General features: G+C 36.5%; 1 protein-coding gene across 13 annotated transcripts in view; it reads right to left on the bottom strand.

Moving 5' to 3' along the window:
* TRAPPC8 (trafficking protein particle complex subunit 8) overlaps positions 1 to 26,210 on the bottom strand; it is a 48,341-nt gene that overhangs the window by 4,835 nt on the left and 17,296 nt on the right. For 4 of the 13 annotated variants that reach the window (XM_015855462.3, XM_015855463.3, XM_015855464.3 and 1 more), the window contains 19 exons: positions 24,874 to 24,989; positions 23,624 to 23,774; positions 22,286 to 22,386; positions 20,873 to 20,978; positions 19,267 to 19,398; positions 17,977 to 18,201; positions 15,882 to 15,990; positions 14,988 to 15,182; positions 14,677 to 14,807; positions 13,641 to 13,715; positions 12,888 to 13,014; positions 11,736 to 11,893; positions 10,840 to 11,282; positions 9,786 to 9,933; positions 8,545 to 8,641; positions 7,713 to 7,781; positions 7,565 to 7,605; positions 6,086 to 6,271; positions 5,432 to 5,533 (listed from right to left, as the gene is read on the bottom strand). In XM_015855462.3, the coding sequence (XP_015710948.2) occupies positions 5,432 to 5,533; positions 6,086 to 6,271; positions 7,565 to 7,605; positions 7,713 to 7,781; positions 8,545 to 8,641; positions 9,786 to 9,933; positions 10,840 to 11,282; positions 11,736 to 11,893; positions 12,888 to 13,014; positions 13,641 to 13,715; positions 14,677 to 14,807; positions 14,988 to 15,182; positions 15,882 to 15,990; positions 17,977 to 18,201; positions 19,267 to 19,398; positions 20,873 to 20,978; positions 22,286 to 22,386; positions 23,624 to 23,774; positions 24,874 to 24,989 (2,712 nt within the window). Of the gene's footprint in view, positions 1 to 5,431; positions 5,534 to 6,085; positions 6,272 to 7,564; positions 7,606 to 7,712; positions 7,782 to 8,544; positions 8,642 to 9,785; positions 9,934 to 10,839; positions 11,283 to 11,735; positions 11,894 to 12,887; positions 13,015 to 13,640; positions 13,730 to 14,676; positions 14,808 to 14,987; positions 15,183 to 15,881; positions 15,991 to 17,976; positions 18,202 to 19,266; positions 19,399 to 20,872; positions 20,979 to 22,285; positions 22,387 to 23,623; positions 23,775 to 24,873; positions 24,990 to 26,210 lie in introns of those variants that run through there. The other 9 variants (XR_014942583.1, XR_014942584.1, XR_014942586.1 and 6 more) reach the window with 5 other exon arrangements.

Raw genomic sequence — 26,210 nt, 5'->3', positions numbered from 1 at the left:
CTACAATAAGACATTTAACACATGATTCTCTCACCTAATACTTCAGGAGAGAATTGAGCACTTTCAAATGGTAACCAAGATCTGTGAACAGATCAAATAGCTACTTACAGACATCTAATAAAACGCTAAGTTTAAAAATGCATTAAATTCCTTCCCTACTTTGGAGTTTCACAAATTGAATCAGGGCTACAAAAAAGATGCCCATATCCACTGGGGGACTTGTACCCTCCCTTCAAAAATGCATCAAGTAAAAACCTCAAAATAGTCATCCATTTACACTTAGAAGTAAAGCTAAACTAAAACTTGAACGGGTTGCTCAGTTCCTAGAACACCAAATTAAGTTTTGCCTTTAAAAATATATGCTAAAAAACCCAAAGGTTCTGAGACCTAAAGCCAGCCTCTTGACCAGTTACTTAGGTCCATGGAGGCTTAGCAAGGAGACAGCAAGCACCACATATTCCATATAAGAAGTCCATAACAATGTTCAAGATATTTCCTTTAAAAATAGTTTAGATGTAATTGGAAAATCTCATCCATACATAAAGGTAGTGGCACAGACAAGTTTGACTGGAATGTCAAGATATACAGCAGCATTCAAGTTTGTGCATTTCTTAATTGGAAGTATGAAATAGACAGTAACAACAGAACCACACTGTTCCCACAGTAGTCTCCCAGTGGCTACAAACTGTACAATTTGTGCTAGTAAAGCTGTTTTTAGAAAGCTCTTTGTTGCCCACAGCCATCATCTATGAAGGCCATAATTCAAACATATGCACCTAAAATAAAACACAAGGTCGCCGTTCCAAGTAGAAATGGAAATGGTATATTCACATGTAATCATTTTGAAGAGTGTTAGGAATATCAGATAGCCTAAAATTTTTTATTTAAAATATAATCCATACCATAACTAGGTCAATGTGCTTTTAAACATGATCAGAAGAAAAGAAAACATTAAATAATGTTTTGAAGTATAGAAATTGAAAACCAAACTCATCCACCTAAACAGATAAAAACCTTGCAGTTTTAAAAACATATCTGTATCCAATGACAGAAAATCAGTGATCTCCAAAGGCATAGTTATCACTGCCATTATCAGAAGGAAAGAAGTTAACATTATAATTATATACTGAACACCAAGTTCAATATAACTTCACACTGAATTCCTAGCTGACAAGATAGAGGGAAAGGCATCTACCCATAGTGACCTAGACAGGCTTGAGAGGTAGCCCCATGTCAACTTCATGAAGTTCAACAAGGCCAAGTATAAGGTCCAACATCTGGGTCAAGAAAATCCCTGCCTATTGCAGAAGGATGAGCTTAAAAGCCCCTTCCAACCCAAATCGTTCTATGATTCCTATGGGAATAAAACAAAACGTGCATTTGAGCTTGCAGGTAGAGTGTTTACAGAATTTCACTTTACTTTTACAGTTTTTAATGCAGATATCAACGGAAATTTTAGCTAGAAACATTTTAAGCCTTCCCTTAAACCCACTATCTTGTGTTTTATGGAAACCAGTGGTTTCATCTTGTCTTTAATCAAGTACTCTGACATGCAGTGCTGTTATGGAACATGAATAACCACATCCTGCTGCCTATTCCATGTCTCTGGTTGCATGCATTAATGTGTTCCACAAAAACCAAACAGAAGTTACCTGTCCTTGCACCTCAGTCTTAACATCTTAGCTTAGAAACCTTAAGATGGTTGTGTATCAGCACACCCAATTACCAATCCACCAGTCCAAAGAACTTGAGGAATACGTCAAAGAAAAAAAATCTAATGCTTCTCTACTACAGATGTTTACTGAAGCTTTTTTCTCTGACTGGTCCTAGAAGTTCATACAGATTCAAACCAAACCCTTAGGGGCAGGCAAAGAATTAGTCTCAGAGAGACAATAATTGACAAAGCAGAAGTCAGTAAGTACACAGAAACGAACTCCCCACAAAATTAAGAGCAAGTTACTTGAAGAATTCAGTTAAGATTGGAGTAATTGCTCAGAGGGCTAAAATAAACTAGAACAAGGGAAGCGGGTATTGTCTTATATTTTCTCCAAATATATTATGGGACCATTGGTAATTGCTACACTGCCAGAAGCAACAGTCCTTTTGCTGGTTACTAAAGCATGAAGAAAAATCTTCCCCGAGTAAAGAATAAAAAGAGTCAAAGAGCAACAATAACAAAGGAAAATGCAACAAGAAATGCAGAGCAGTGACACTTGCACCCTAGTTGACTCCACTGTTCAGAATCTGCAGATCTACTCTGCAGAACTGAGCAGCTCTTTATTGAACTGTACAAAGTAGTAGTAAAAAACATGCCTCTCTATCTCCCTCTACTGTCTAATGCTCAAAAAACAGATTATTTCTATGTCAGTCCAAGACACCCAGGAACAATCTAGGAACAAACTAAGCCCGATGACTAGTATGTAATAAATGCAGATTTACAAAGATGCTGTTTGACTGTTGGAAGTCTGAAAACATTAAGTTAGAAGTACAGTTTGAATTTGGGATTTCCTTCATCCCTTTTCACTGCTTTTGTGACCTTAATTCAAGAGCAAAGTATTTCAAAGAGAATACGCAAACACGAATAGATAAGTATGTTATTTCCTCCGCACAGACCAATCTAATCCCATTTTAGAGATTCTTTAAACTCCTTACTTGACTCACTCCACATATTTAACTGCTGCAAAGTTCCCATCATTTATAATACAAGAGAATCAACTGATCAGAAGCAACTGGCATGGGTCTATAAAAGACAGGTCCTGCCTGTCTTATCTAATTCCCTATAAAAAGCTGAACTGCTCAGTAGATGAGGGAAAGGTTGAGGATATTATCCGGATATTAGCAACACATTTGGAACCATTGCCCCCAGTTTCTCCTTCAGGAAAAACTGTCTGCTCACAACTTGAATAAGCGTGTAGTTTCCTAGGCAAATTAGTGGCTGGATGGCCAGGCTCAAAGAGTCATAGTGAACAGAGCTCAGTTCAACCACTTGCCAGTCACCAGCAGCATTCCCCAGAGCTCAGACTTGGGGCTAGTTTAACAATTTTATCAATGACCTGGATGATGTGATCAAGGGCACCCTCAGTAAGTTCCCAGGTAGTTAAGTTAGGACTGCTGATCTGCTTCAGTGTAGGACGGTTTTGCAGATAGGCATAGACAATCTAAACTGAGGAGTTGCCATGCAACTGGCCATTTAACATTGCTAAAATGTTGGGTCATACCACTAGCAGCATATGCTTTGTAAGACTGGCTAAACAGTTGGCCAACAGAAAAGAATCTGTAGGTTCTGGACAACAGCAAACTGATTATAAGCCAGCAGTGCTCCCAGGTGGCTAAGAAGGCCAATGGAATCCTGACCTTCATCAGAAATAGCTTGGCCAGAAGGACTAGTAAAGCAATTACCCCCTCATACAACACACTAGAGAGACCAAAGTCTGCAAACTGTGTAGAGTTTAGGGCCCCTCACTACAAGAAGTGTGAGAAATTACTCAAATGTCTACAGAGAAAAGGAAAGCTGATGAAAAGACTAGAAAAACTATTAGGAGTGGAGGTAGGAATTGGGATTGTTTAGTCTGGAGAAACAGCAGCTGAGGCGACACCTCACCACTAACCACAATTACTTGAAATGAAGATTTAGTAAGGAGGGTGTCAGTCTGTTTTCTCAAGTCACAAATGACAGTAAGTGATCTCAAGTTGTACAAGGGAAGCTTTAAATTAGAAGTCAGAAAGAATTTCTTAATGGAGAGAGTGACCAAGGACTGGAACTGGCTGCCTAGGGAACAGGTGCCATCTCTATCCCTGGGGCTATTTGAGTGATGCATGATTAGGGCAACAAGGGACATGGTTTAGGGATGGGATTTGGTAGGTCAGGTTTACGATTGAGCTAGTAATCCTGAATATCTTTGTCAACCTAGATGATCGTAAGGTTCTACCTTGTTTTCCATCTCAGTGGAATTTGTTTTCTCTCCTGCCAAAGTGAGTATATAAGAGTTCTCAGTCCTCAGCTGTCCTGAGATTACAAGCTACTTAAGTCCAAGTTCAGACTGAGCTTTGGTTACCATGAGGATGTAGCAATTAAGCATTTCCTAAAAACAAAACAAAACACTCTCCTCTTTATAAACTAGATTTTCTGAAAATTGGTTCCTTACACTTAAAGCAAATATATTAATCAATGCAGCTTCTATGTGCAGTTGTAACAAGAATGCTGTCTGGTCTCTATAATCTGTAAAACAGTAGCATTCAACCCTCAAAATGAGCTGCGAATACATCCCAGCCGTTTTTGTTGCTGGTGGCAGGATTCATTTCACTTACTCTGAAGCAACTGAATTCAATTAAGACATCTAGTATTTAAATACAGTCAGCGACAACAAAAAGGAATGCAAATCCCTATCCCTAGCATGTCTAATGTTCAGTGCCATGTTTGCTTTAGGATGCAATTCATTCCTATTGCTTCTCTCCCTAATCACTTGCTCGAATCAGACCTCAGTGAGATCAGGAGCCGAAGTTCACAGCATTCTACTTCCTAACTTCAGATACTTAATGTTATTGTTTGTCCTATGTACATCTTAAGAGAGGAAAGAACACACCAGAAAGAGCAGATGTAATTAGACTAGTACAGTAAAATAATGTTCAGCACAGCTTGAGTTCACACATGCAAAGTTTTTTGCTGTTCCTTTGATAAGAAAAAAAAATTCCTCTTCAGAAATTCCACCTTGATTTTCCTTTTATCCTCAATAGGAAGTTGAGCTCAAACTACCTGTCCCATCCCATCTATTCCATAGTGCAAAAGGACCAAAAGGAAAATCTTGCAGTGCTGGTGAAGACATAAGGAAATTGGCACCAAAGCAAGAAAACACAGCACTATACTGGTTAGCAAAACACTAGACGTTTTCTTCTGCATATTAGTCATCTTAATGCAAAAATTGTATCTAACATACATATTTTTACACCAACCTATTTTTAACTCCCACATTTATTACTATTTCACATACCAAGATACCCACAAGTTTCTTACAGATGTTAATTTCCATACATAAGCAAATAGGCTATAAAAATTTAACATGAAATAGTAAACTATTAGTTGATATATGCGATGAAACTCCCAATGCCTTGCTACTTGCCCCACTGTTTCCGCTCTTCTGTTTAAGGTACTACAACAAAGATATTAAATCAGAAGTCGTGTAGAATAATTTTAGTTTTGTAACTCTTAAAATAATTCCATCATTTCTCTATTAACTTGACATAAAACCATTAATAACTTTTTAGATCTAGCCTGAAATAACAGACAACAGTTAACATAGCAACTGAATAGTTGCAACTTACTCAAGCCTTATGTTATATTTTACAAGAAGTGGCTCCACTTATTTCCATTTACAAGAAAGCACATCAAGCCCATTTGGAATGAAAAAAGCACTCTATGAAAAAAATAGATTACCTGCTTCTGGGGAAATGAAAACGCCTCCTTCCCAATTGTGTTAAGGGCAATATGATGTTGGCCTTCCAAGATAAGCTGCTTGTTATCTTCTACAACATATGCCTACAAAATATAAAAGACAAAAAAAAAAAACTTTTACAAACGATAAGCTTCTTAATACAGAACTACTGACTTTCACCAGAAGTGGAAGATGAGTTGTTCAAATGCTAGAATGACTTAAATATTTATGTTTACACTTCTGACTTTCCAAGCATACACAAAGACTCAGGTTCAGATTACTAACTACCATAGGTATTAATCACATTCTCAGTAATGTGTTCTCCTGTTTTAAGCAAACTGTGTCACATTCTTACAATCCTTTGATAGAAGCAAGCTTAACAATTCACAATTTTCAAGATTCTGCTTTTAAAAGCAGAACATTAAGAAATGGATACATTTAGGACACTGGAAAAATCATTTAAGTATGGTTACTAAAATAACAAGTATTAAGACTACCTCTCCTTACCAACACTTCAGTTCATTAGTCTGACTTTATACAAAACTTCATATAACTAAGTATGCTTGAACATTCCGGGTGCCACATTATACTATTTTATACATCATTTTCTCCCTACTTCCATAACCTACTTCTGTAAAACTTCAACAACAACATACCTTCCATAGTACTACAATGTTCAAGTCCACTTCACTGCATCTTTGTATCAATCTGACTGCCTCATCAAATGACTGCTTCACAGCCCTTTGAGAAGCATGAGTTTGAGATTGCACATGAGTTCTTCTCAATTCAGAGGATAAGCTTTGAAAAAAGAAGTCTGCACATGGACTGGCTGAACTTATTATCTGCAAGAAAAAAAGAAAAAGGTCTCAGAATGGGATGTAAGCTGACACAATTTTATTCTTTAACAGAAATCACAGTATTTCAGTTCCATTATCAAGCAGTTCTCCGCAAACTGAGAGAATGCCACACATTTTGGTTACTATGTCCACCCTTCTTCCTACATAGAAACACCTCCAAGGAAATGTAATGGAATACAGCTACAGGCCTAAAACCACAAGGACTGAACTTAAAAATAAGGTCTTCACTTAATTCCACCAGAAATGCCACTACATGATCAAGTATGGCAAAGAGAGTTGGCATGTCACTTCTAGGCTAACTCACACGCAAATCATTATTGCTGTAATACTTTCCTCAGGTTAGTTAACTAGATAAATTTACCAGAGTTAGGAATGCACATTTAGCTAACAATAACAAAGACCAGAGACTGAAGAATATATTCCGCACTGTAAGTAGTGCAGCAAATAGTACTGGGTCATCACTTGTGCTAAGCATTTCCAAACACCACCAGCTCCATAGTGAGCTTTTGGTATTAAAATTAACAGCAATGTTAATTGGACAAAACACAGTGAGTAAACTTTAGGTTCCTAATCCCTCAATTTAGAAAGTGTAAGGCATTTAAGAATATACTGTTGTAAAGCTTAATTTCAGCAGAATACTCGTACTCAATGAGAAAATTAACTACTTTTGGCATAACTTGCTAGAAAGGACGGACCCCTCCACAATGCCCCAGGAGAGAACCTTCTCTTAGAAGAAAGTTGAAATCCATTAGAAAAGCTTAACCACATTTTTTAGTCCCAATCTCTGTAGTCCTGAACTCCAAAATCTGTATGCTTATAAATTAAATTGTAGTGAGCAGTTTTTCTTTGACTTTCAAAAAGGCAGATGTATATATTGAAAACAAGTAATCTAGTACTGACATCCGCCTAACCACATCCACTGCCTTAGTGTAGATTTCTGAACTGATACCAGTGCTCTGTTTTCTCAAGTCTTGGAAAAGCATTCTGTGTATCAAGAGTAACCTGAAGCTTTAACTTATAAGTAATGAGATAATTAAGAAAAACAAAATTCAGATTTCTACTAGATAGCTGCTCTTAAGAGTTGGAAAAGAAGGAAAAAAGCTAGCACTCCTAAGTGCACTCATAAAAGACTTCAACTGTTGAGTCAGCGACCAAAAATATCAGATTATCCTATAATCTTCTTCATAAAAGGAGAGCTAGCTGTGCATGCTTTTACATCTAAGAAGAGGCTTTCACTAGGGTAGTTGTACAAGTATGTAGTTGCACCAGTTCACTTGCCTGTTCATTTCCAAAGACGATGTCTGCAAATGTGTAATTTTCTAAGGGATAAGAAAAGAAAGCATCCTCTCAGCATCATGACAAGTCTCAATTTCAATATAACATTGACTATTTTTTCAGAAATGTTATCATATTCAGGATCACCTACCTTCTGAGTTTTTGCATCTCACTGCTTTAAAGCACAACTTTGCTTTCTCTCTGCTAGCAAGTTTAGTGTCTGAAAGAAAAAGCAGCACTTTTTTTTTTGCCCGTCAACATAATCACACGGAATCACTCATTAACAAGTCAGCCTTTGAACGTCACAGAACCACAGTGATCACACTGAAGTACTGTATCTACTCAAGCAAATAATCTTCTGCTAACCTATCTCACCTATTGTAGAGCAAATGCATGCTGTAATATATAAAGGAGACAGACAGAAAAAGAAATGAAAAATGACAAAAAGTATGTCTAGTTCATCTAGTTCACCTTCATTGTTAATGCAATAAGACAACACATCTAGACTCATTTTTAAGCAGCATACATGTGAAGATACCATGTTAGATAACAGTTAGAAGCTGACTTTTGTTGCCTACTTTTGTCTTTTCAACAGGAAACAATTATATTAGCTAAGGCAGGATACACAGTACTAGCAATTGTGGAGTATTTCTAGTAATAGAAGTGCTTGTCAAATATTCTACTGATCAGTTAAATGCAATGATGATTATAAACAAATGAAAGGAATGCTGTGAAACATTACTCCTGAGTGGCCGCTTATCAAGACAATCTAGACATGTACTTCTCTACACCACCTAAATAATTTACTTGTAAACTAAGCTCATTGTTTAAAATTAAGGTTTAGCTTTTTCACTTTAATATGTTCAAAAGGGACATACAACTTTTACAACTGAGTTATTCTTGAAGTTCAGCTCCTTGTAAAACTAGTTTCCTCATCAGGCAGAAACTGGACTTGCTGTCCTTCAGATAATAGGGATACACACCTTTGTCTTCAGAGATGTTAACAGATTTTTGAAGTTTCCAGTGCTTACTATTACTTGAAACCTGTACTACGTGAAATTCTTTAACACCAGTCTCACTCTAAGAAGGAAATTAAAAAAAAAAAAAAAAAAGAGAGAGATGTCAGATAAGAGCAGTCATAATTGTCAAGTTCTTCATTGCAAAGTAAGCATTTGTCACAAAAAAGCATGGCTAGAAACTCCATTTAACTCCTCATTTCAAACCATGTGCAATATAATACAGAAGAGAGATAAGGGGGGGGATCAAAGACTCACTATGACATGGAACAATCCAAGAAATTTAATTCTAGTGAATTAAACTACACAAAGAAAGAAAATCCCAAAGAAAAATTCCCCCAAGATCCTAAAACCCAAGACTTCAGGATTTTTATTACATATATACACATATGAGGAAAAACAATATTCAGGGTTGGTTTTCTTTCATGGAAAGGAGGAGTCAACAGCAGAAAATTAAGTTCCACAGTGCGATCTGCAAATTAGACAAATGCACATTCTTCCTCCTCACCTTAGTAGCTGAAGAAAAAACAGAGCATACACAACACAAAATGACAAATCAGCTCCATGATTCTACCACCGTTTACACATTCAGGAATTCTAATAAGCAGTACATTTGATTACCTTGCTTTATGGTTGAAAAATCAAAACAAACTTTAACCAAAAAACGTTGAGTACACTTGAGCTAGCATGGTGAGAAAAACTAAAACACTGTTATCTGCTCTGCTAAGTCAACAGACAACAACAGATATGTCTGCGCTTCCATTATACCTGCAAAAATTTGTTCAGGAGTTCTACTAAATACAAACACAGAACGTTCCCTCAGATGTCACTAATTCTACTGAGGGTGTGGCACACAGGGCAGCAATACAGACTGCCTCATTCAGGTCTATTTTCAAAGTCATGAACATTAAAAACATCCATGACTTTGGAATAATCTTCCAAAAGGTACTGAAAGAAAAAGGCTTGAGATCACATACATTTAGGGGTAGAGACAGTTATACAGCAGATTCCCAGAGTGTTCTGATACATAGCTTTACTGTTGGAAAGAACGCACTAACATTAACTGGAATGATTAAGTATGAAAGGCTTACTTAATATTTCCAGTCAAAGCAATAGTTCAAAAAAAGCTTTAAACATTGGTTCCACTGGAGACATTTATACATACACTGACCTTAAGAACACTATCACTATTAAAATTAAGAACTTACAGTATTGATATTTTCTACATCCACAAACACCAACATGTTATCCCCTCTGCCTTCTTCATCTTCAAGTGCATTACTTCTGCAGACAGTAGCTCGAATATGCAGAGACCGGCTAGTACAAATAACTGCAGTGTGCCTTAGTACTCTATGACTAGGAAACAGGAAAGAGAGGAGAAAGACATTCTGAAGAACCAAGACTGATGTCCAGAGCACCTCATCAAGTCCACCTTTCACATTTCTCATCAATATTAACATTGTTAGACAACTTATTTCCTCAATCAAGACGACATTCTTCTATTACACACCTCAAGCACCATCATCCTGAAACTGTATTCTATGACATTCCCCATCCTGACCCATAGTTGCATTCCTCCTAGTCCATGCTGCTACTTAATGCAGGCTAAGGAACATTTCTCCCAACAAACAAATCTAACGCGCATCTCTGTAGCAGAATTACCCCCAGAAAAATATATAATTACATTTATTAAGTCTGCAACGTGTTTTCTTAGAAGGCTGAAAAATAAATAAAGCCTGTTTAAACTTCAGCTGTAGCTTTGAACCATAACAACTGTAAGGTAGTCTTGTAAAAACAGTATAGAAGGGTTAAGAAGGGAGGAAGAGACTCTTCGTTTCTTAATTTATCCGTTTGCTAAAACTATGCTATGGCCTCTTTGGTCTTCACTTTTCAGACCAATCAACTATTTATTCCAGAATCTTTTGAGAACTAGTTCCTCAGAAAAGTTCTCCTGAGCCTTCATAGCCTGGGACAAGGGTGGAACTTGAGAATAAGTGAAGTTCAATTCACTGAAAATACTGTTAGCTTGTGGTATCAAACTCAAATGCCCACTGTCCCAAGAGTATTCCATAAAGTAGCCATAAAACAGAGTGTAAATCAAACTTCACGTATAACTCCACATAGAAATCAGATAACACTGTATAAATATTATTTTAAAATTACAGACAAGCCACTTGAACATCTCAGTAAGTTTAAAGCTCATGTTTACGTGGTTATTAACAGCTCAATGAGAAGGACGAGAAAGAAAAGTACAAAACTTACCACATCTTTGAGTGTCTTTTAATACTTTCATAGTAAAATAAGAAGTTTATTTCATGAACTCCTTCTTCATCTGGTCCCCGTAACCACATTGGCAACTGCACTGATGCCCCAGGAAGAAGAATCGAATCAGGAAGTGGGACATGTATTACCTCAGGCTGACCTCCCGTGCCAACCCCAAAGTCTACAGAAGAAGCTGAAGATAGTAGTGCTGTACGCACAGAGGTAGGATCTGTCACAACAGTCTTGTAAGCACTACAGTTCTCAGAAGCTGAAGGACTTAGTGGCGTTAGAACAGCAGTATTTGCACCAAAAGTAAAAAATTCCGGATGCTTGGACACAACTTTCAGCGCTGTAAGAGGACACTTGCTTACATTCACAAACTCTACATATGCTTTTCTGATTTCTCCACAGAGAAGTCCTGTAGGAAAGTTTATAAAGAACACCTGTATTGGAGAGAACAGGAGGAAAACATTCTGAGCAACGAACCAAATTACAAACAGGCATAAAAAAAACAACTAAAACACTTATAGATTAGTGCTGTCATTAACCAGGTAGATCACTTTAAGAAAAATCACAGTTTTAATTAACCAACTTGAAGTATTCTGGACTTACAGCAAACAAACAAAAAGAACACATTTGCCCCTTGCATATATCCAATAGTAATTTGGCTATAAAAGTCACAAACTAAACATTCTAAAGGGACAACTTTAGAACAACAACGATTGGAAGGCTTCAAGTTTCTCTTGGGAAACAAAACACAGACTTGGCACTAACAGGTCATAAATTAGCATGAAAAACTTAAATGTTAACATGGTTTATGAATTTGTTGTTTGAAACACTGTAGCTCTAGATTCAGCCATTTGTTCAAACCTGTGAATAGAAAAATTACTGCGTACCTCCAATAAAGGCATTTCTTCTGTAATAATGGGATCTAAACGTCGGTCAGGTCCATACTTAATAGATGTTTTCTCTTCTTTTGTGTTATTCAGTCGAGGCCCTTGGATTTCTAAGTCTTGTCGTCCTCGTACAGATAACCCATTGGAGACAAATTTCCCTGAAAGAATTTTTATAAGCCTTTTTTTTTTTTTTAAATACCTCAAGTAACTTTTTCTAAAAAGTGATCAAAATTTCCTTTTTTTTTTTTTGTCACTGTGGACTGATTAAGCATCATTACTAACAAAGAACTACAGTGACACAGCATGCATTGTTACTGCAAGTTAAGAGTGCCAAATACATGTTGTAAACTAACTCTGCCCTCTATAATTGCTTACAATCCCAGCAGCTTAGAAAATAGGAACACCAGATTGAGTGGGAAAACTGCTGAGTGAATGTGATTAATTAATTTAATTTTCTAATTTCCAAGCTAGAAAAAAAATAGCATCAACCATTTCCTTTCAAAAACAGACCACCATTCTTCAAATGATTTTTATTCCAGAGTTTTAGCCATAAGATTTCCACTTCAGAGATAGCTAATCAAGCTTTATTATTTTTCAGACACTTTCAAGTATGTACTTTAATTCTCTTTTAATCCAAAACCAAATTTCCTAAAGCGTCAGATGAACGTCTTTAAAGCAGATTAAGCAGCATGCAATTAAAGCCTTTATACATTAATATAAAGGAAAGAAAATAAAAACAAAAAGAACTACTATCAGTTAAATTTACATGTGGCTATTTATACCAAGAACTTCAGCGCCATACTGAGACAGAAGTTGAAAAAGCAGGGGGGAAAAAAGATAAATAAATGACAAAGGATTCAAAAGTTGTTACAGATATGCCAGATAGAATCTTTGCATTTTGATTTAAAAGTTTCAGAATTTCCACAGATTTAAAAGTAGCACAAGAACGCATCTGGCAGAAGTTATTTCCTTTCTCATGGGATTCCTACAGGTGTCAACTTATTACTTTTCTATTCCAGTTATTTCCCATTTCTTTATCTGAAGACAGACCTTGCAACATAATAGTCAAACATTAAACAGGATTTAGTTCTACTTCTTGGAATCCACAATCTCCCCTTTCCAGAGACACGCTCAAGGGAACAATGTACTTACCTGACTGTAATCCAATAGCAGGATCTATCCCATCTAATGTCACAGTACCCTGAACAGTGCCAAGATTATAAACGACTCCCAGAATATGTAGCTCCCCTGTTTGATGGGGAAAGAGCTTTAGTCTCGCCTGTGGAGATATGTTAAATTTTTGTTGTTGTTGCTACTAAAAAAGTATTATTACATTTAAACGTCCAATTATTTAAGCGAATCATGGCTACTTTTGATCATTTATAGTTGCATTAGATGCAACCACAGACAATAAGTCATTTATTGGGAAGTATCTGTTACATTAGGAAAGAATCCTAAGTTGTAACAAAAATGAACTTGAAAAGAGGCAGAAAATCAGAATTGGTTTGGTTGGAAGGGACCTCTGGAAGTCACCTTGTCCAACAACTCTGCTTAAGCAGGGCCCCCTAAAGCTGCTTGCCCAGTTAGGTTTTGAACATCTCTGAGGGAGACTCCACAATCTCTCTGGGTAGCCCGTGCCAGTGCTCTGTCACCTGCACAGTAAAGGGTATTTTCTAATGTTCAAACAGAAATTCCACATTTCAGCTCATGCCCAATGCCTCTTATTCTATTACATTTTCCTTTTGGATATTTATACACATGGATAAGGTTTAAAAGATCCAGTTGTTCACACATCAGTAACATTTCCTAAAGTTTACCATGAGTTCAGGTTGCGAGTCTGTACTCTACCCTATTTCAAAGTTTTAAAAACAGCTTTTTCAGTAGTGAACAAAGTATACTACTTACCATTTTTGTCTCCTCACTATTAATTAGAAATTCTGCTATTGCTTCTGTTCCTATCATATCATCATCACATGACCCCTGAAAAGAAAAACCTTTTCAGATATTACTCCTGAGCAGAAAAAGTGTCATTAAATACTATTTCTTGCAGTGTTCCTAGAACATTCAAGGAAAAAGAAAGCCTTTCTATTTCAGACAGCAGACTGGCTTTCCGAATTGAAGTAGCAACTGAGAGTGCAGCAAACACTTAAGAGAGAAATTCAAGACTTCCTGGTGATTAGAAATGGCTCAAATTTATATTTTCACTGATACACGAGTATTTATTGTATCATTACAGTAATAGCGTAGACCAGATAGAAGGGCAGACATATGGTAATCATTGAGACTTATTCAAGTGAAACCTCATGTGTCTAACCTGCAGCACGTCTACAATCACTACATTGTAAAAAATTTTGTTTAACAACCCACATTATTAACAATTTTACTGTAATACCCCATATTAAAATACATTAAAATCTTAAAAATACGGTATTTAGAAGAGTCCTGAAAAGAGATGTTTTAGCAATGTCAGTAATTAGCAGAGCACCCAAAATATTGAAAATATTAATTTTAAATTCCAGTAGAGGTATCTACATGTTCCTGAGTTACACCAGCACCATTCCTCAGAACACAGAGTCAATGCTACATTCCATGCATCGAGCGTAAGAAAGATTAGACAAAATGTTCCTTAATTCTGCCAGTCATTTCTGGTGGTCAAGGTGTCTATTTTGGCTCATTAGGTATGCCGCACATAGAACAAGATGTTGAAGTATTTTGCTTTGCATTAGGCCCTACAATACTCATTACAATGCTTTGTACCCCATGGATATAGGAAAATTTAAGTGATTCATAAAGATTCATAGTAGTTAACTTCCCTCCTTCCCCTCTTTTATTATATCTACACTGAAGTCAGCTGTTCTTACACTAAGAGAATTTGAAAAAGTAAACTGCATAAATGTAGTTGTCTAGTTTAGGTTGAAAAAGACAAAATTCTTTTCCTTACCGGATCTTTTAATGCTCCCTCATGTTTAGCACTTGAGTCCCTTGGCTGAAACTTCCACAGCAGTGAAAGGTCAGTCAACAGAAGTGGAATCTTCAGTGGGTTTCGGAAGGAGACTTCTACAGTTATAGGTTCTATTAAAGGAGTGAGAGAAAATAATGAAAATGAACTTTCCCCATCACAATCTGAAAGTTCAATAAACTCAAAGGGCCAACTGCATAAAAACTTTGATTTCAATCTACAGCACTATAGTAAACACTGTACAAATATAATCCAGAGATAAAGTGAGTTAAATGAATTAATTCCAGCTTTACCTTCTACCACAGCAAGTGGAAATCTGGAGTTATCTGAGTAGCGGTTTAAACAAAACTGTGTCGGTTGAAAGTTTGAAGGTATTGCTCCTTTGTTGGACACAGACACAACCTGCTCCTCAAGCTCCTTCCACTGTTGTGATGATTCTGAGTCATATTCCTGATCCAGACTTACATGCGTTGCTGCTTGCTTTTCACCTAGAAAGAATAAGGCAAGTGGTGGCACTCAACAGTTGCAAAAAGGACTGTACTAACAATCTGGTAGGTGTTGTTAAAAAATAATTATTTTCTCAGTCACTATCATTTCCCAGATTATTCAACTACTCATTGGACTGACAGATATTTTGAAATGCACATACAGAAGACAATACTGATGATTATTTGAGTATATTTTCATTCCCATTCATCCCATGATTTCAGCATGCTATGTGGCATACTCAGCTTACAATTAATTCTCAGCTTTGGCCAGCATTCAGTCCCACAGTCTAAATAAGAATTCCTACTCAAGATATTATACATTCAGGAATCATAGCATTTCAAACACTTCAACCCAGACTTGAAAGCTCATTTCTAGTACCAGCACTAGCACTTAACATTTGCTCAACATTATAAATCCCTTTCATGAAGTTCATCAAAAACTTGCATTGAAGGTGAGAAAAATAATGGCATTCAGCACATTTTCCTATGTAGATTTCATACCCATATAAGAAGTCTGAAGACAATTGGAAAGTAGTTACAGAGCAGTCACTGAGCTGAAGCTTTTGGTTTTGAAACCCTACTTAAGTTACCAAGCTACATTTGTTCTTGACGTAACAACAGATACATATATTTTTAAGATCTTGCATATGTGTACCTCCATAGATAAGAGATTTAAAGCTGTTAACAAAATTTTCTAACCTTCTGCTGGTCTTCGATCATGCCCAAAGAAAACACGTGTTGCTGAGCTGTTAATATATGGCAAAGGAAGTTGTGGTAAGGGACCATCAGGTGACAGCTGGGTTACATTCTGGAGTAAAGGAGGAAAACAGTGTCATGTCATTACATATATACCTGATGTACATGCTGCACGTTAGCAGTGTTTGAATGATAAGGAGACTGAGTTTTATGCAGTTGACATTTAAGTAGTAATACTTTTAATTGAATCATTTCATATTAACAGCTTTGAGAGCTCATTCTGCCTTGACACTCTTAAGTAATATTTTCTCTCAGAAGTATCTTAAAGCTCATGAAGTCTTCACAAAAAAAAAAAAAAAAAAAAAAATCTGAATCTGTCCAGTCTAATCATTATTGCAGGTCCATGGCTTTTGCAAGCTTAATGATGTGAGGCTTTACTAACACCAGACTGGAAAAGCTACGTTACTATACCTCCACCATTACACAGATTCTGAGCAAAGTTGACTTGCAGGCTTTAAATATCCAAAAAGGGTATCTCAGAAAGGGCCTACTACATGTTAGAATTTGTCATGTTTGCTATCTATAAGGTTTAAAAGACAGAGTAGCTACAAGGCTACAAGTTGTGTGAAGCTGCCTCTACTAAACACCCTATAAGGTATGTGCTTTATGCTGCAACACAGAATCACCCAGGAACTTCCACATTAACTCAGTTATTTCTCTTCTCACTGGTGACAGGTGACAGGATGAGGGGAAACGACCTCAAGTTGTGCCAAGGTAAGTTTAGGTTGGATGTTAGGAAATACTTCTTTACAGGAAGGGTAGTTAAACACTGAAATAGGCTCCCCAGGGAGGTGGTTGAGTCACCATCCCTGGATGCATTTAAGAGCTGTTTGGATGAGGTGCTCAGTGATATGGTTTTGCTGAAGGTTGTTAGAGTTAGGGTGCTATGGTTAAGGCTGCATTTGGACTTGATGATCTTTGATGTCTTTTCCAACTTGAGTAATTCTATGATTCTGTGATTTACTTAACACTTTAAGATAGATTAATTTCACTACAACATGGATATGGAGCACTTGGTAGTACCACAGGAGGTTGGCTGGATTCAACTCAGTTTTCTACAGCAATATGCACTCTAATCTCTTGCTGCTGAACTGGGAAGTGGCTGCCATAAAGCATGTTTGTGGACAAATAACTGTGTCTGTAACAAACACCTATCCCAAGTGCAGGTTTTTGTTATTACCAGCATTTGCAACAATTTTGTAGCCTGTCAGGTAAAAATTCAAGATATCAAAAAATCCAGCTTATACCAAATGCAATAAAAAGGTGGCATCCTCCTGCTGAGGCTACACTTCTTTGAGAGGAAAAAGAAAGCAAGACTACTGCCTATGAATTTGTTAGAGAAAAAAATGAATTTACATTTACCTGTAGGAAAAGCAATTCTTAGTTGTTTTTATTTTTTAAATCTACTCAGAAAATACGTCAGAAATTGTTTTCCTTAAGCAAACAATCAAAATGCAGCAGCTTTAAGAAGATCCACTTTTCCCAACTTTCAGTATCAATTAAAATTATGCTATGTGATAAATAACTGAAAGGTAGTTTATAATTCAAAAAACCTGCTACTGATGTGAAGCTTAACACTAGACATGGGAGGAATAGGGGATAACAGGCACCACAAGACCTATCAGGAACCAAAACCAAGTATTTTATCAGTGGCTTCAGCACATAACACACCTATCTAGTCTTTAGCAAAGATATACTATCAAAAAACTAAAACTTTTATAAGGAGATCAAAACAAAACAGAACCCATTCCTCTAAGGGAGATCTGTCACAAGTTGCAATTCAGCCATGAAACATTAAGTGAATAAAAACACATCTGAGGAGTCACACTAGCAATCCAATGGAAATTAAGTTAATGCACACATCAGATACAGCAAGTTGTTTGAAATCTAAAGGAAAAAAAGAACATACTAACTGGAGGAAAAAAAATGGCCCTTGCACAACACAGGTATGACAGAACATCATTCAATAACATAATACAGTACTGCTGTAAACAGAATTGCTGACCACTCTAGGAATTAAAAAAAAAAAGTTATTTACCTTATAAACATTGAGATACTCTCTTAAAAATGCTCCTTGCTGAGCTGGAGGTTGTTTACTGTCATTGATCAAAATATGCCTGAAGGCAGACACAGCATTATCAAGCTGGTGAAGTGTAAATGACTGACGACCAATAATGAAGTTAATATGATCTTCTGCAAGAGACCAGCCTTTTCCTTTATAAACCTGCATGGCTTGGCAGTAGCAACGTAAGGCATGTTTTTGCTACAAGAAAAATAAGATTATTAACCAAACATTGTAATTGTAGTGCCAGGAGGACCAAACAGCAAGTCAAAAGTATTACCAACCACACTATGCTAAGCATAGTGTTTGCAGAACTGTACCTTAAAGTATCTGGTCATTGTTAACTTAAACACAAAAGTATTGTTGGTTCCTACAGTAAACTGCCTACCTTGCACAAAGTTCATGTTTTTAAATAGTAGTAACAGGCAGCAAGTTAACAATAATGGAAGACTACTTAATAGAAGTGTTCTGTATTGCTTTAGCATAGGCTGCTAGAGGGAGCAGAGCTCTATTGCCAAGCTTCAAGACAGTTATGAAATGTATTAAATATAACTAACTGAACTTCCATTTTCATCCAACTAACATTCTTCTAAGAAAAGTAAGAAAATCCAAAGCAAGTTAAGCAATAGTCCCGCAGTACATACAAAACAAGATTACAGCTCCATCACTGAACTCTAGCAACTAATCTCAGTAGAAATCAAACAAGTTGCCTGTAGAGTATATTATGCGTTGAGTTTATCACAGAGTTAAAGCTGCGTACAGAGTAATATGAGTGAAAGCGGAAACAATTTGCATTGGTTTAATTGTTAATTGAGTCTAAGCAGTTGTAACTAGATGCCAGTTTGTTGTGTGCTAACTATTCATACACACTGACCTCTCCACTGCACATAGCTAAGACACCAGGAAAACATGCTAAATTTTGTTATTATTCCAATAGCTGTTAGCAAAACCCTAACTTCTACAACTCATTTGTTTCATGAGATGCTACTTCATAGGGTATGATACGTGATTTTCTTATTTAAGTGTAAAAATGTAACCCAGATATCAAAAACAAATCTCGAAATTTCAAGTCAGTGATCCTCAGCATCACATCAAAAATACAGATGCAAAAGATCAATGCAGACATCATTTTTACCTGATTACTGAGCTCAACACATCTAACAAACATAAAAACACCAAAAGCCACACATCTTTTCCTATAACAACATGCAGTTCAGAAGAAGTACAAAAAAAATGATATTTTCCATATGGAAAGATATTACTCACCTGTCCTGCTTTACTAAACCAATGTCCAGCCAAAATCATATGAAATGCAAACTTTCTGACCATGGGACTCTTCATGTTTATAAAGCAATGTGCTGCCTGCTCTAACAGAAGTGCATTACGAAGATCTGAATCCTGTTAAAAAGAGGAGAATTAGCCTCAAAGACAAATAAAAACATAAACATATCTGTAGTGTTGTTCTAATGCTAACAGGGGGAAAAAAAAAAAGAAAAAGCAGTAACTGCTATAAAATTGAGAAGCATTTTATATTTGAACATTCTATATACGCATAGAAAAGAAATTAAGACTAAAAGTATTTTTCCCTTTGTTACAAGTATAACCATTGTCATAACCAAATGTGCTTCTACTTCTTCTCCAAAGGAATTTATCAATCTGCTTCTTTATGAATGGCAAGACAAAACTTTCTTCCTCTTCAGTTACTCATGCTACAGCTTCTAACCCAAAGCATTCCACCTTTTACCCTCCCTCTAGAGACACTAGAAACAAAAACAGAGGATGAAATGTAGCTGTGAATTTAAATTACAAGAATTCCTTCTTATAGTGTACCACACTTCTTACCATTACCACTTTCTCCTCTCATGCTGAGACAAAGCTACATTACTCTAACCAATCCAATCAGGATCCACTTATCATGATTGAACTTTACTACTGTTAACAACAATGCCCAAGTACGTGTCTGGACTACAAATACACTTGGAGACAGCTTTACAGTATCCTATAAAGATTTCCCTTGTTTCTGCCAAACAGCAATGCAAGCATACCACATAAAATTTAAAGTAGTAAAATGGCTGTATGCAACTTGCAGTATTTACTTTCCTTACTTAAATAACATCTGTGCTCACATAGAATTTTTGGTACCAAGTTTAAGTTGGAAGTGCCAAAAATACAGCTACTACAAAGACACTTGAGAGAATGACTTACAGAACTAAGCAAATTTATTCCAAGCTTAATGAATTCCAGAGAAAGTCTCAGAAGTACCACATTTGGTGCAGCTGGCTACAAAGTCAGAATTAACTGCCAGTTAAGACTTTCCCCTCCAGCCTACACAGAAGATGCTTGAAAAAAGTGCAAAACAAATGTGATACCAGTAATAGAATAGCAAGACTCTTTGTGGACAATTCAGAGCTATTTCCATGTTTACTATAAACCAACTAATACTACAGAATCATTCAGGCTAACTTTCATCTACACAGTAAAATGAAAGACTCATAGCAACCAAGCTGCAGTTTTAGCTTTGCCACTTAAACTACTGGGAACATGTGATTACATGTGGAATCGTATTCATGAGAGGTCTAGTAAGCCACACTAACATTTTTAACCAACGAGTTCTTAAACTGAACTTAATACATACAAAACATAAGCAGATGACAAATGCATATTTAGCAGGTGTTTAAAGAGTTCAAGCAAACCACAGTGTGAGAGAAAAAAAATCCAAGTATTAGTTCCTTCGTCAGGAAGGTGAATAAGTAATTTTCTTCACTTCAGCTTTATACCTAATCAACAAGAATTAAAATGTCACCAAGAAGCACTTGGGTAGGAGGAAGACAAGAGTGGGGGGAAAAAAAAGTGGAATAAGCTACTCTTTTACCTCACTGGTTAAACGAATCAGAAGAGCAGCTGCTTCTGAATATTTGCTTTGACTTTTTAAGATTTCAGCACTAAGTAGTACGCAGCGTTCAGCCAGAACTATGTTCCTGAAGCAGAAAACAATAACGTTAATAAATATATCTCAAAAAGAAACTATGAAAAACTTTGCCCCTGTGAAACACATATTGACACTTGTACCATTAAGTTCATGATCCTACTATAAAAGGGGCATTTATTTCTTTTTCCATGTCAAAGACAGGGAGTGTTTTTGGATGCACTATGTAATATATATAACCCAGCCAACTAAATAATCTGACAAGAAATCAAACCATAAGAAACAAGTTTAATAAGTAGTCTGCTATAAACACCATACATCTCCTTCCCAGATAAGCTAACATATCTTACTCTAAGAGGTTATCATCCTCTGATTATTTATTTATTTTAGGGCTGGAGCACCTCCTCTATGAAGACAGGTTGAGGGAGCTGGGCTTGTTCATCCTGGAGAAGGCTGTGGGATGACCTCATTGCAGCCTTTCAGTACCTAAAGGGATATACGTAAATAGGGATACTCCTATAAACAGGAAGGGAGTCAACTCTTTTCAAGGGTAGATAATAGTAGATAATAGATAATAATTATCAACCCTACAAGGAGAGGCTAAGGAAGCTGGGGCTCTTAGGTCTGGGGAAAAGGAGGCTGAGGGGAGACCTTATCGCCCTCTTCCAGTACCTTAAAGGTGCTTACAGTGAGAGTGGGGCAAGTCTCTTCTCACTTGTGACAAGTGACAGGACAAGGGGAAATGGCCTCAAGTTGCGCCAAGGTAAGTTTAGGTTGGATGTTAGGAAGTACTTCTTTACAGAAAGGGTAGTTAAACACTGGAATAGGCTCCCCAGGGAGGTGGCTGAGTCACCATCCCTGGATATGTTTAAGAGCCGTTTGGATGTGGTGCTCAGAGATATGATTTAGCAGAGGGTTTTTAGAGTTAGGGTACTATGGTTAGGCTGCGGTTGGATATGATGATCTTTGATGTCTTCTCCAACCTGGGTAATTCTATGATTCTATGATAGCAGGACAAGGGGAAATGGTTTTTAAGTTGAGGGAGATTCACATCAAAAATCAAGGGAAAGTTCTTTATCACGAGAGTGGTGAGGTGCTGGAACAGGCTTCCCAGAGAGGCTGTGAATGCCCTGTCCATGGAGGTGTTTAAAGCCAGGTTGGATGGGATCCTGGGCAGCCTGGCCTAGTACTAGGATATAGAAGTTGGCAGCCCTGATGACCCTTGATTTCCCTTCCAACCCAAGCTATTCTATGATTTTACGGTACGATTTATCTGGCACTACCACTGTTTAGGGAAAGAAAGCTAAGCCACCAGGAATTTCATCTTTTCTTAGGCTGGTATAAAAGTAAACAACATACTTGCAGATATCTCGATAAGTCTGAATTGCTGTTTCCATATAATGAGCAGGATAAGGCCTAGGAGCTCCTGGCTGAAGAAACGCTGATACTGCTGCCATTTCCTACAAAGACAAGTAGCATAGTCACAACGGTTGTTTTCAACAAACTGTAAATATCGAAATGCTGAGAAGCATTAACAGCTACTAGCTCAAAATATCTAATCAATTGCTGACATTCACTATGTAGGGTGCACTTTTATAGCTGATAAAATGTTTAATGCAATAGTCTATTTATGTCTCTGCTTGGAATTAACCAGACTGCAGTATAAGTCATGCACGCTTACAGAAGATTTTCAGTTGATAGCACATAACAGTATGAAGAAACAATGATTAAGCACTATAAGCCCAAGAGTCAATTTCTTATTGTAGGAATAATTTTTCTGATAACACTGCACCTCTTTTAAAATGTTTTAAAATGTTTCCTTAAAAAACATTAAATTCTGTTTCCAAGGAAATTGTAGTTTTATTATACTCTAATAGCTCCCTTCTTACAGGGACATAATAGTAAAGTTCTTCTACAGCAACTAAAGATTTCAAGTTTCAAGATTTAATTATTAAGAGCTCTATCAACCAATCATTAAAAAATTAATATAACCTCTGGGATTAGCAAAATGCAGTGCAACTTCCTGTGCTGAAAAGATACAAATCTACATGTGTAGGACTGTGAAAAGAATGCTTTCACAGATCTACGAAGTAAAATCGGAGTTAACCAGACTGAAGTGCCAGATAACAGCTTCTCACAACTGTTAAAAAACTAGTTTCTTACTTTCCCTAGTGTTCTGACTTTTCATACAGTTAATTATTCTAGTCTCATACCTCCACTCACAAGGAGAATTCATGAATGAGAACGCTACTGCTGATAAACTACATTGTAAAGATACACCCAAAATATATCCAACAAAATTCAGTAATTAAAAAAAAGTACACTACCACAGTGAGAGATGTATTTGCCAAGAAGTCAATGTTTTGACAAAGTCTAAAAGCAGCACTATAAAATTATTTCCCACTTAAACTAGTCTCTTGTCTAATTATTCAAGAATAAGATCTATTTTTCCTGAACACTGCATTACAGATATTCTCCTCTCCATATTTCACATTTTAAGAATTAAATCTCCAATTTTTCCCATCATAAAATAACAGCTATCAGTCTTGAGAGCACCTTAGGACTTGCTGAAGATATAGCACGTTTAGCAAAACCCTTAAAGAACTGGAGGTGGACAGAAGGGATTTCACTTTGTTACTTTCAGACAAGTAGTAGATTCAATTATGAAAATACATTTAGGTTATATGAAGTACCAACCAGTGCTCCAGCTGCATAAAGCATTGCCTGATCATTTAAGAAGTCCTTCTTTGCTGTATGGTAACAGCTATAAGCAAGTTCATAGTGTTGCACCAAAAAGCATAAGTCCGCCATCTTCCGGATTTGAAGCTCAGGCGCTTCTGGGGGATACCTATGAATACAAATATTTGAATTTGAAGTCATAATTGCAAAAAATAGAGCAAGATACACTCCATTCTCATTTTGACTTCTATTCAAAGAAAAGGAATAAGTTCAGCATTGCTTCAACATTACACAAAAGTAACATATTAAGAAGAGTAAAGCTACTTCCTTTCTGCTATATTAACTGGTTACCTGGTTATTCAGCAAGTAAGCAGTGAAACAAGGTTTGCTATCCCACTAACTTTTAAAGATTCATTCCTCTGAATGAAGCACTACAACAAATATTCAGTTATCACTGAAACTGCTCAGTATTATTAGCTGCTAGAGCTAAGGAAATATGTAAAAGAAGGAAGAACAGAACTTTACAGTCTTTGAAATTAGCAGTAATTTGCTCGTGAACTTTAAGACAAAGCACACAAATTTAAGTTGTACACAAGTTTCAGGAATGCTGAGTTTGGATAGGTAGTGCCCAAGAGCTATTGAGATTTTGATGGTTACGATCAGTGAGCAAAAAGAGTTCTTGCCATGATTAGAAATAGTCATTCATAAAGAGAATTATATTAGAAAACACACAGAATGAATATTCTAGTAAAATTTAAGACATGTATTTAGTGCAAAAACAGCTGTATAAAGTGTGATATGCCCCTTAATCTACCACTAAAATGTACCTGCAGAAGTAACAGATTCAATACTCCACTGGGTTAAGTTGCATAACCATGTGAACAAGCCTAAGAACACCTATTGCATGGTGTTTGGCTTAAACAGAAAATAATTATACGGATATGTAAATCTCTTATAGGAGGCCACATTCTTCTGTTTATTAGTATTACTCTGAAAAAATATGTACTTTGTACCTTAGAGAGGCTCACTGTAAATATAGAAGAAAGATGGCTCAGTAAACATTTCGTCTTATCCCCTTTAAGTTCTTGCTACACCTCCATTATTCAAATATAGCCGTGGCACTTTTTATGACTTCACCACCATCCCAAGCCTTCTACAGTATTACTGCTTCAGTTTACTTTGCAGAACGCCATTATTACAGGCTTTCCCTAACAAGAAAGGGTGGCATTTCCGTTTTAGATTTAAGGGTAATGACTGAAACAACTTACAGCAAACCAGAAGTATTCTTCAGTTCATTTATGCTTTTCTCTGGAACCTTACTTCCACTAAACCATTTTTTAGTTGCAGAAAACAATGATCGACTCAAGCCTTTCCTGGATATTAGCTGCAAAGAGACAATGAATTAAAAGTACTATACTGCAAAGAAATACTAACATAAAGTTAAGCCCAACTACAAACCCAAACCCTATTACATTTTCCCAAATTGTGTTTTTTTTCCTTAAAAAGCAAAAGAAAATAAAAATCAATAAAACACACTACACCGAGCAAGTGAATCACCAACACAGACTGAAGCTGCAATTCACAGACGTAATGAACCGCTGTTGTCTAAAACTGACTATTGTTGCTGTAAACTTCAGGCATAAAGATCTCAAATCTAGATGATCTTAAAGGCCCTCTCCAAACTAAACCATTTTTTGACTCTACAACATTTCAATCAAGCAAAATAGCAAAGATGTAGATTCTAGAAAATACATCAATAGAATCAATTTTTGGTATTGGTTTAATCTGAAATCTACACTAAATATTATATGTCAAAAGAGAACATCCTTCCCATTATCATGTGAAGTACCTACCACCACACTGCAAACAGGGAATTACCACTTCCCTTACCTAATAAAGCTACATCTCTTAAAAAGGTAATTTAAAAACATGAAACATGAGCATCATGTTTTTTCCTGCAGTTACTAGGAATATATTACTACATTCCTACCCATAAGGCCATTTGCTACACTTTATTTCATTCTAAAACTTCCATAGTGTAAGATAGCAGCCAGCATAAACAAAATCCCAGAACTCTAATCAGGACAGCTGTGTAGTATCAACAAGCCAAACACTGAAAACTAAAGAACCAGACAATTCATTTAAAACTGAGAGTTCAATTAACAGGCTGATATTTGAGTACAAGTCAACTGCTAAATCCAGTAATTTGACTGTACTAATTTAAGTTAATCAATTGCTCCAGCCTTTTAAGACCAAATAGAAGTGAAATACTTACAAAAGAAAGGATCTTACTTCAATGAGAACCATTTTAATGCATGTCCTTGCCTTAATAAAGGCACGATATTAGGTAAGATACCGTACTTCCAAAGACATACTTCTAGGTACCACACTTCCAAAAAGCATAGTTTGAAAGATTAACTCTCAGCTACTGATATCTGAACAGAATTGCACGATTTAGGATGATCCATGAATTTCTCTTGGAAATTAAAGCCTGCAGCTTTTCTAGAGACAATTATTGATGGAGAAACACATCCTAGCTTTGGTGGCATGTTCAAATGTTGAAACAAAAAATACATTTTGGTCCTCATGCCAGGGTAGTCCAGTA

Source organism: Coturnix japonica, chromosome 2 (assembly GCF_054131305.1).
Source record: "Coturnix japonica strain WE chromosome 2, WE-NBRP24, whole genome shotgun sequence".
NCBI classification, from domain to species: Eukaryota; Metazoa; Chordata; class Aves; order Galliformes; family Phasianidae; genus Coturnix; species Coturnix japonica.
Note: the sequence above shows the minus strand (reverse complement) of the source record. Positions and strands in the feature narration are given on the sequence as shown.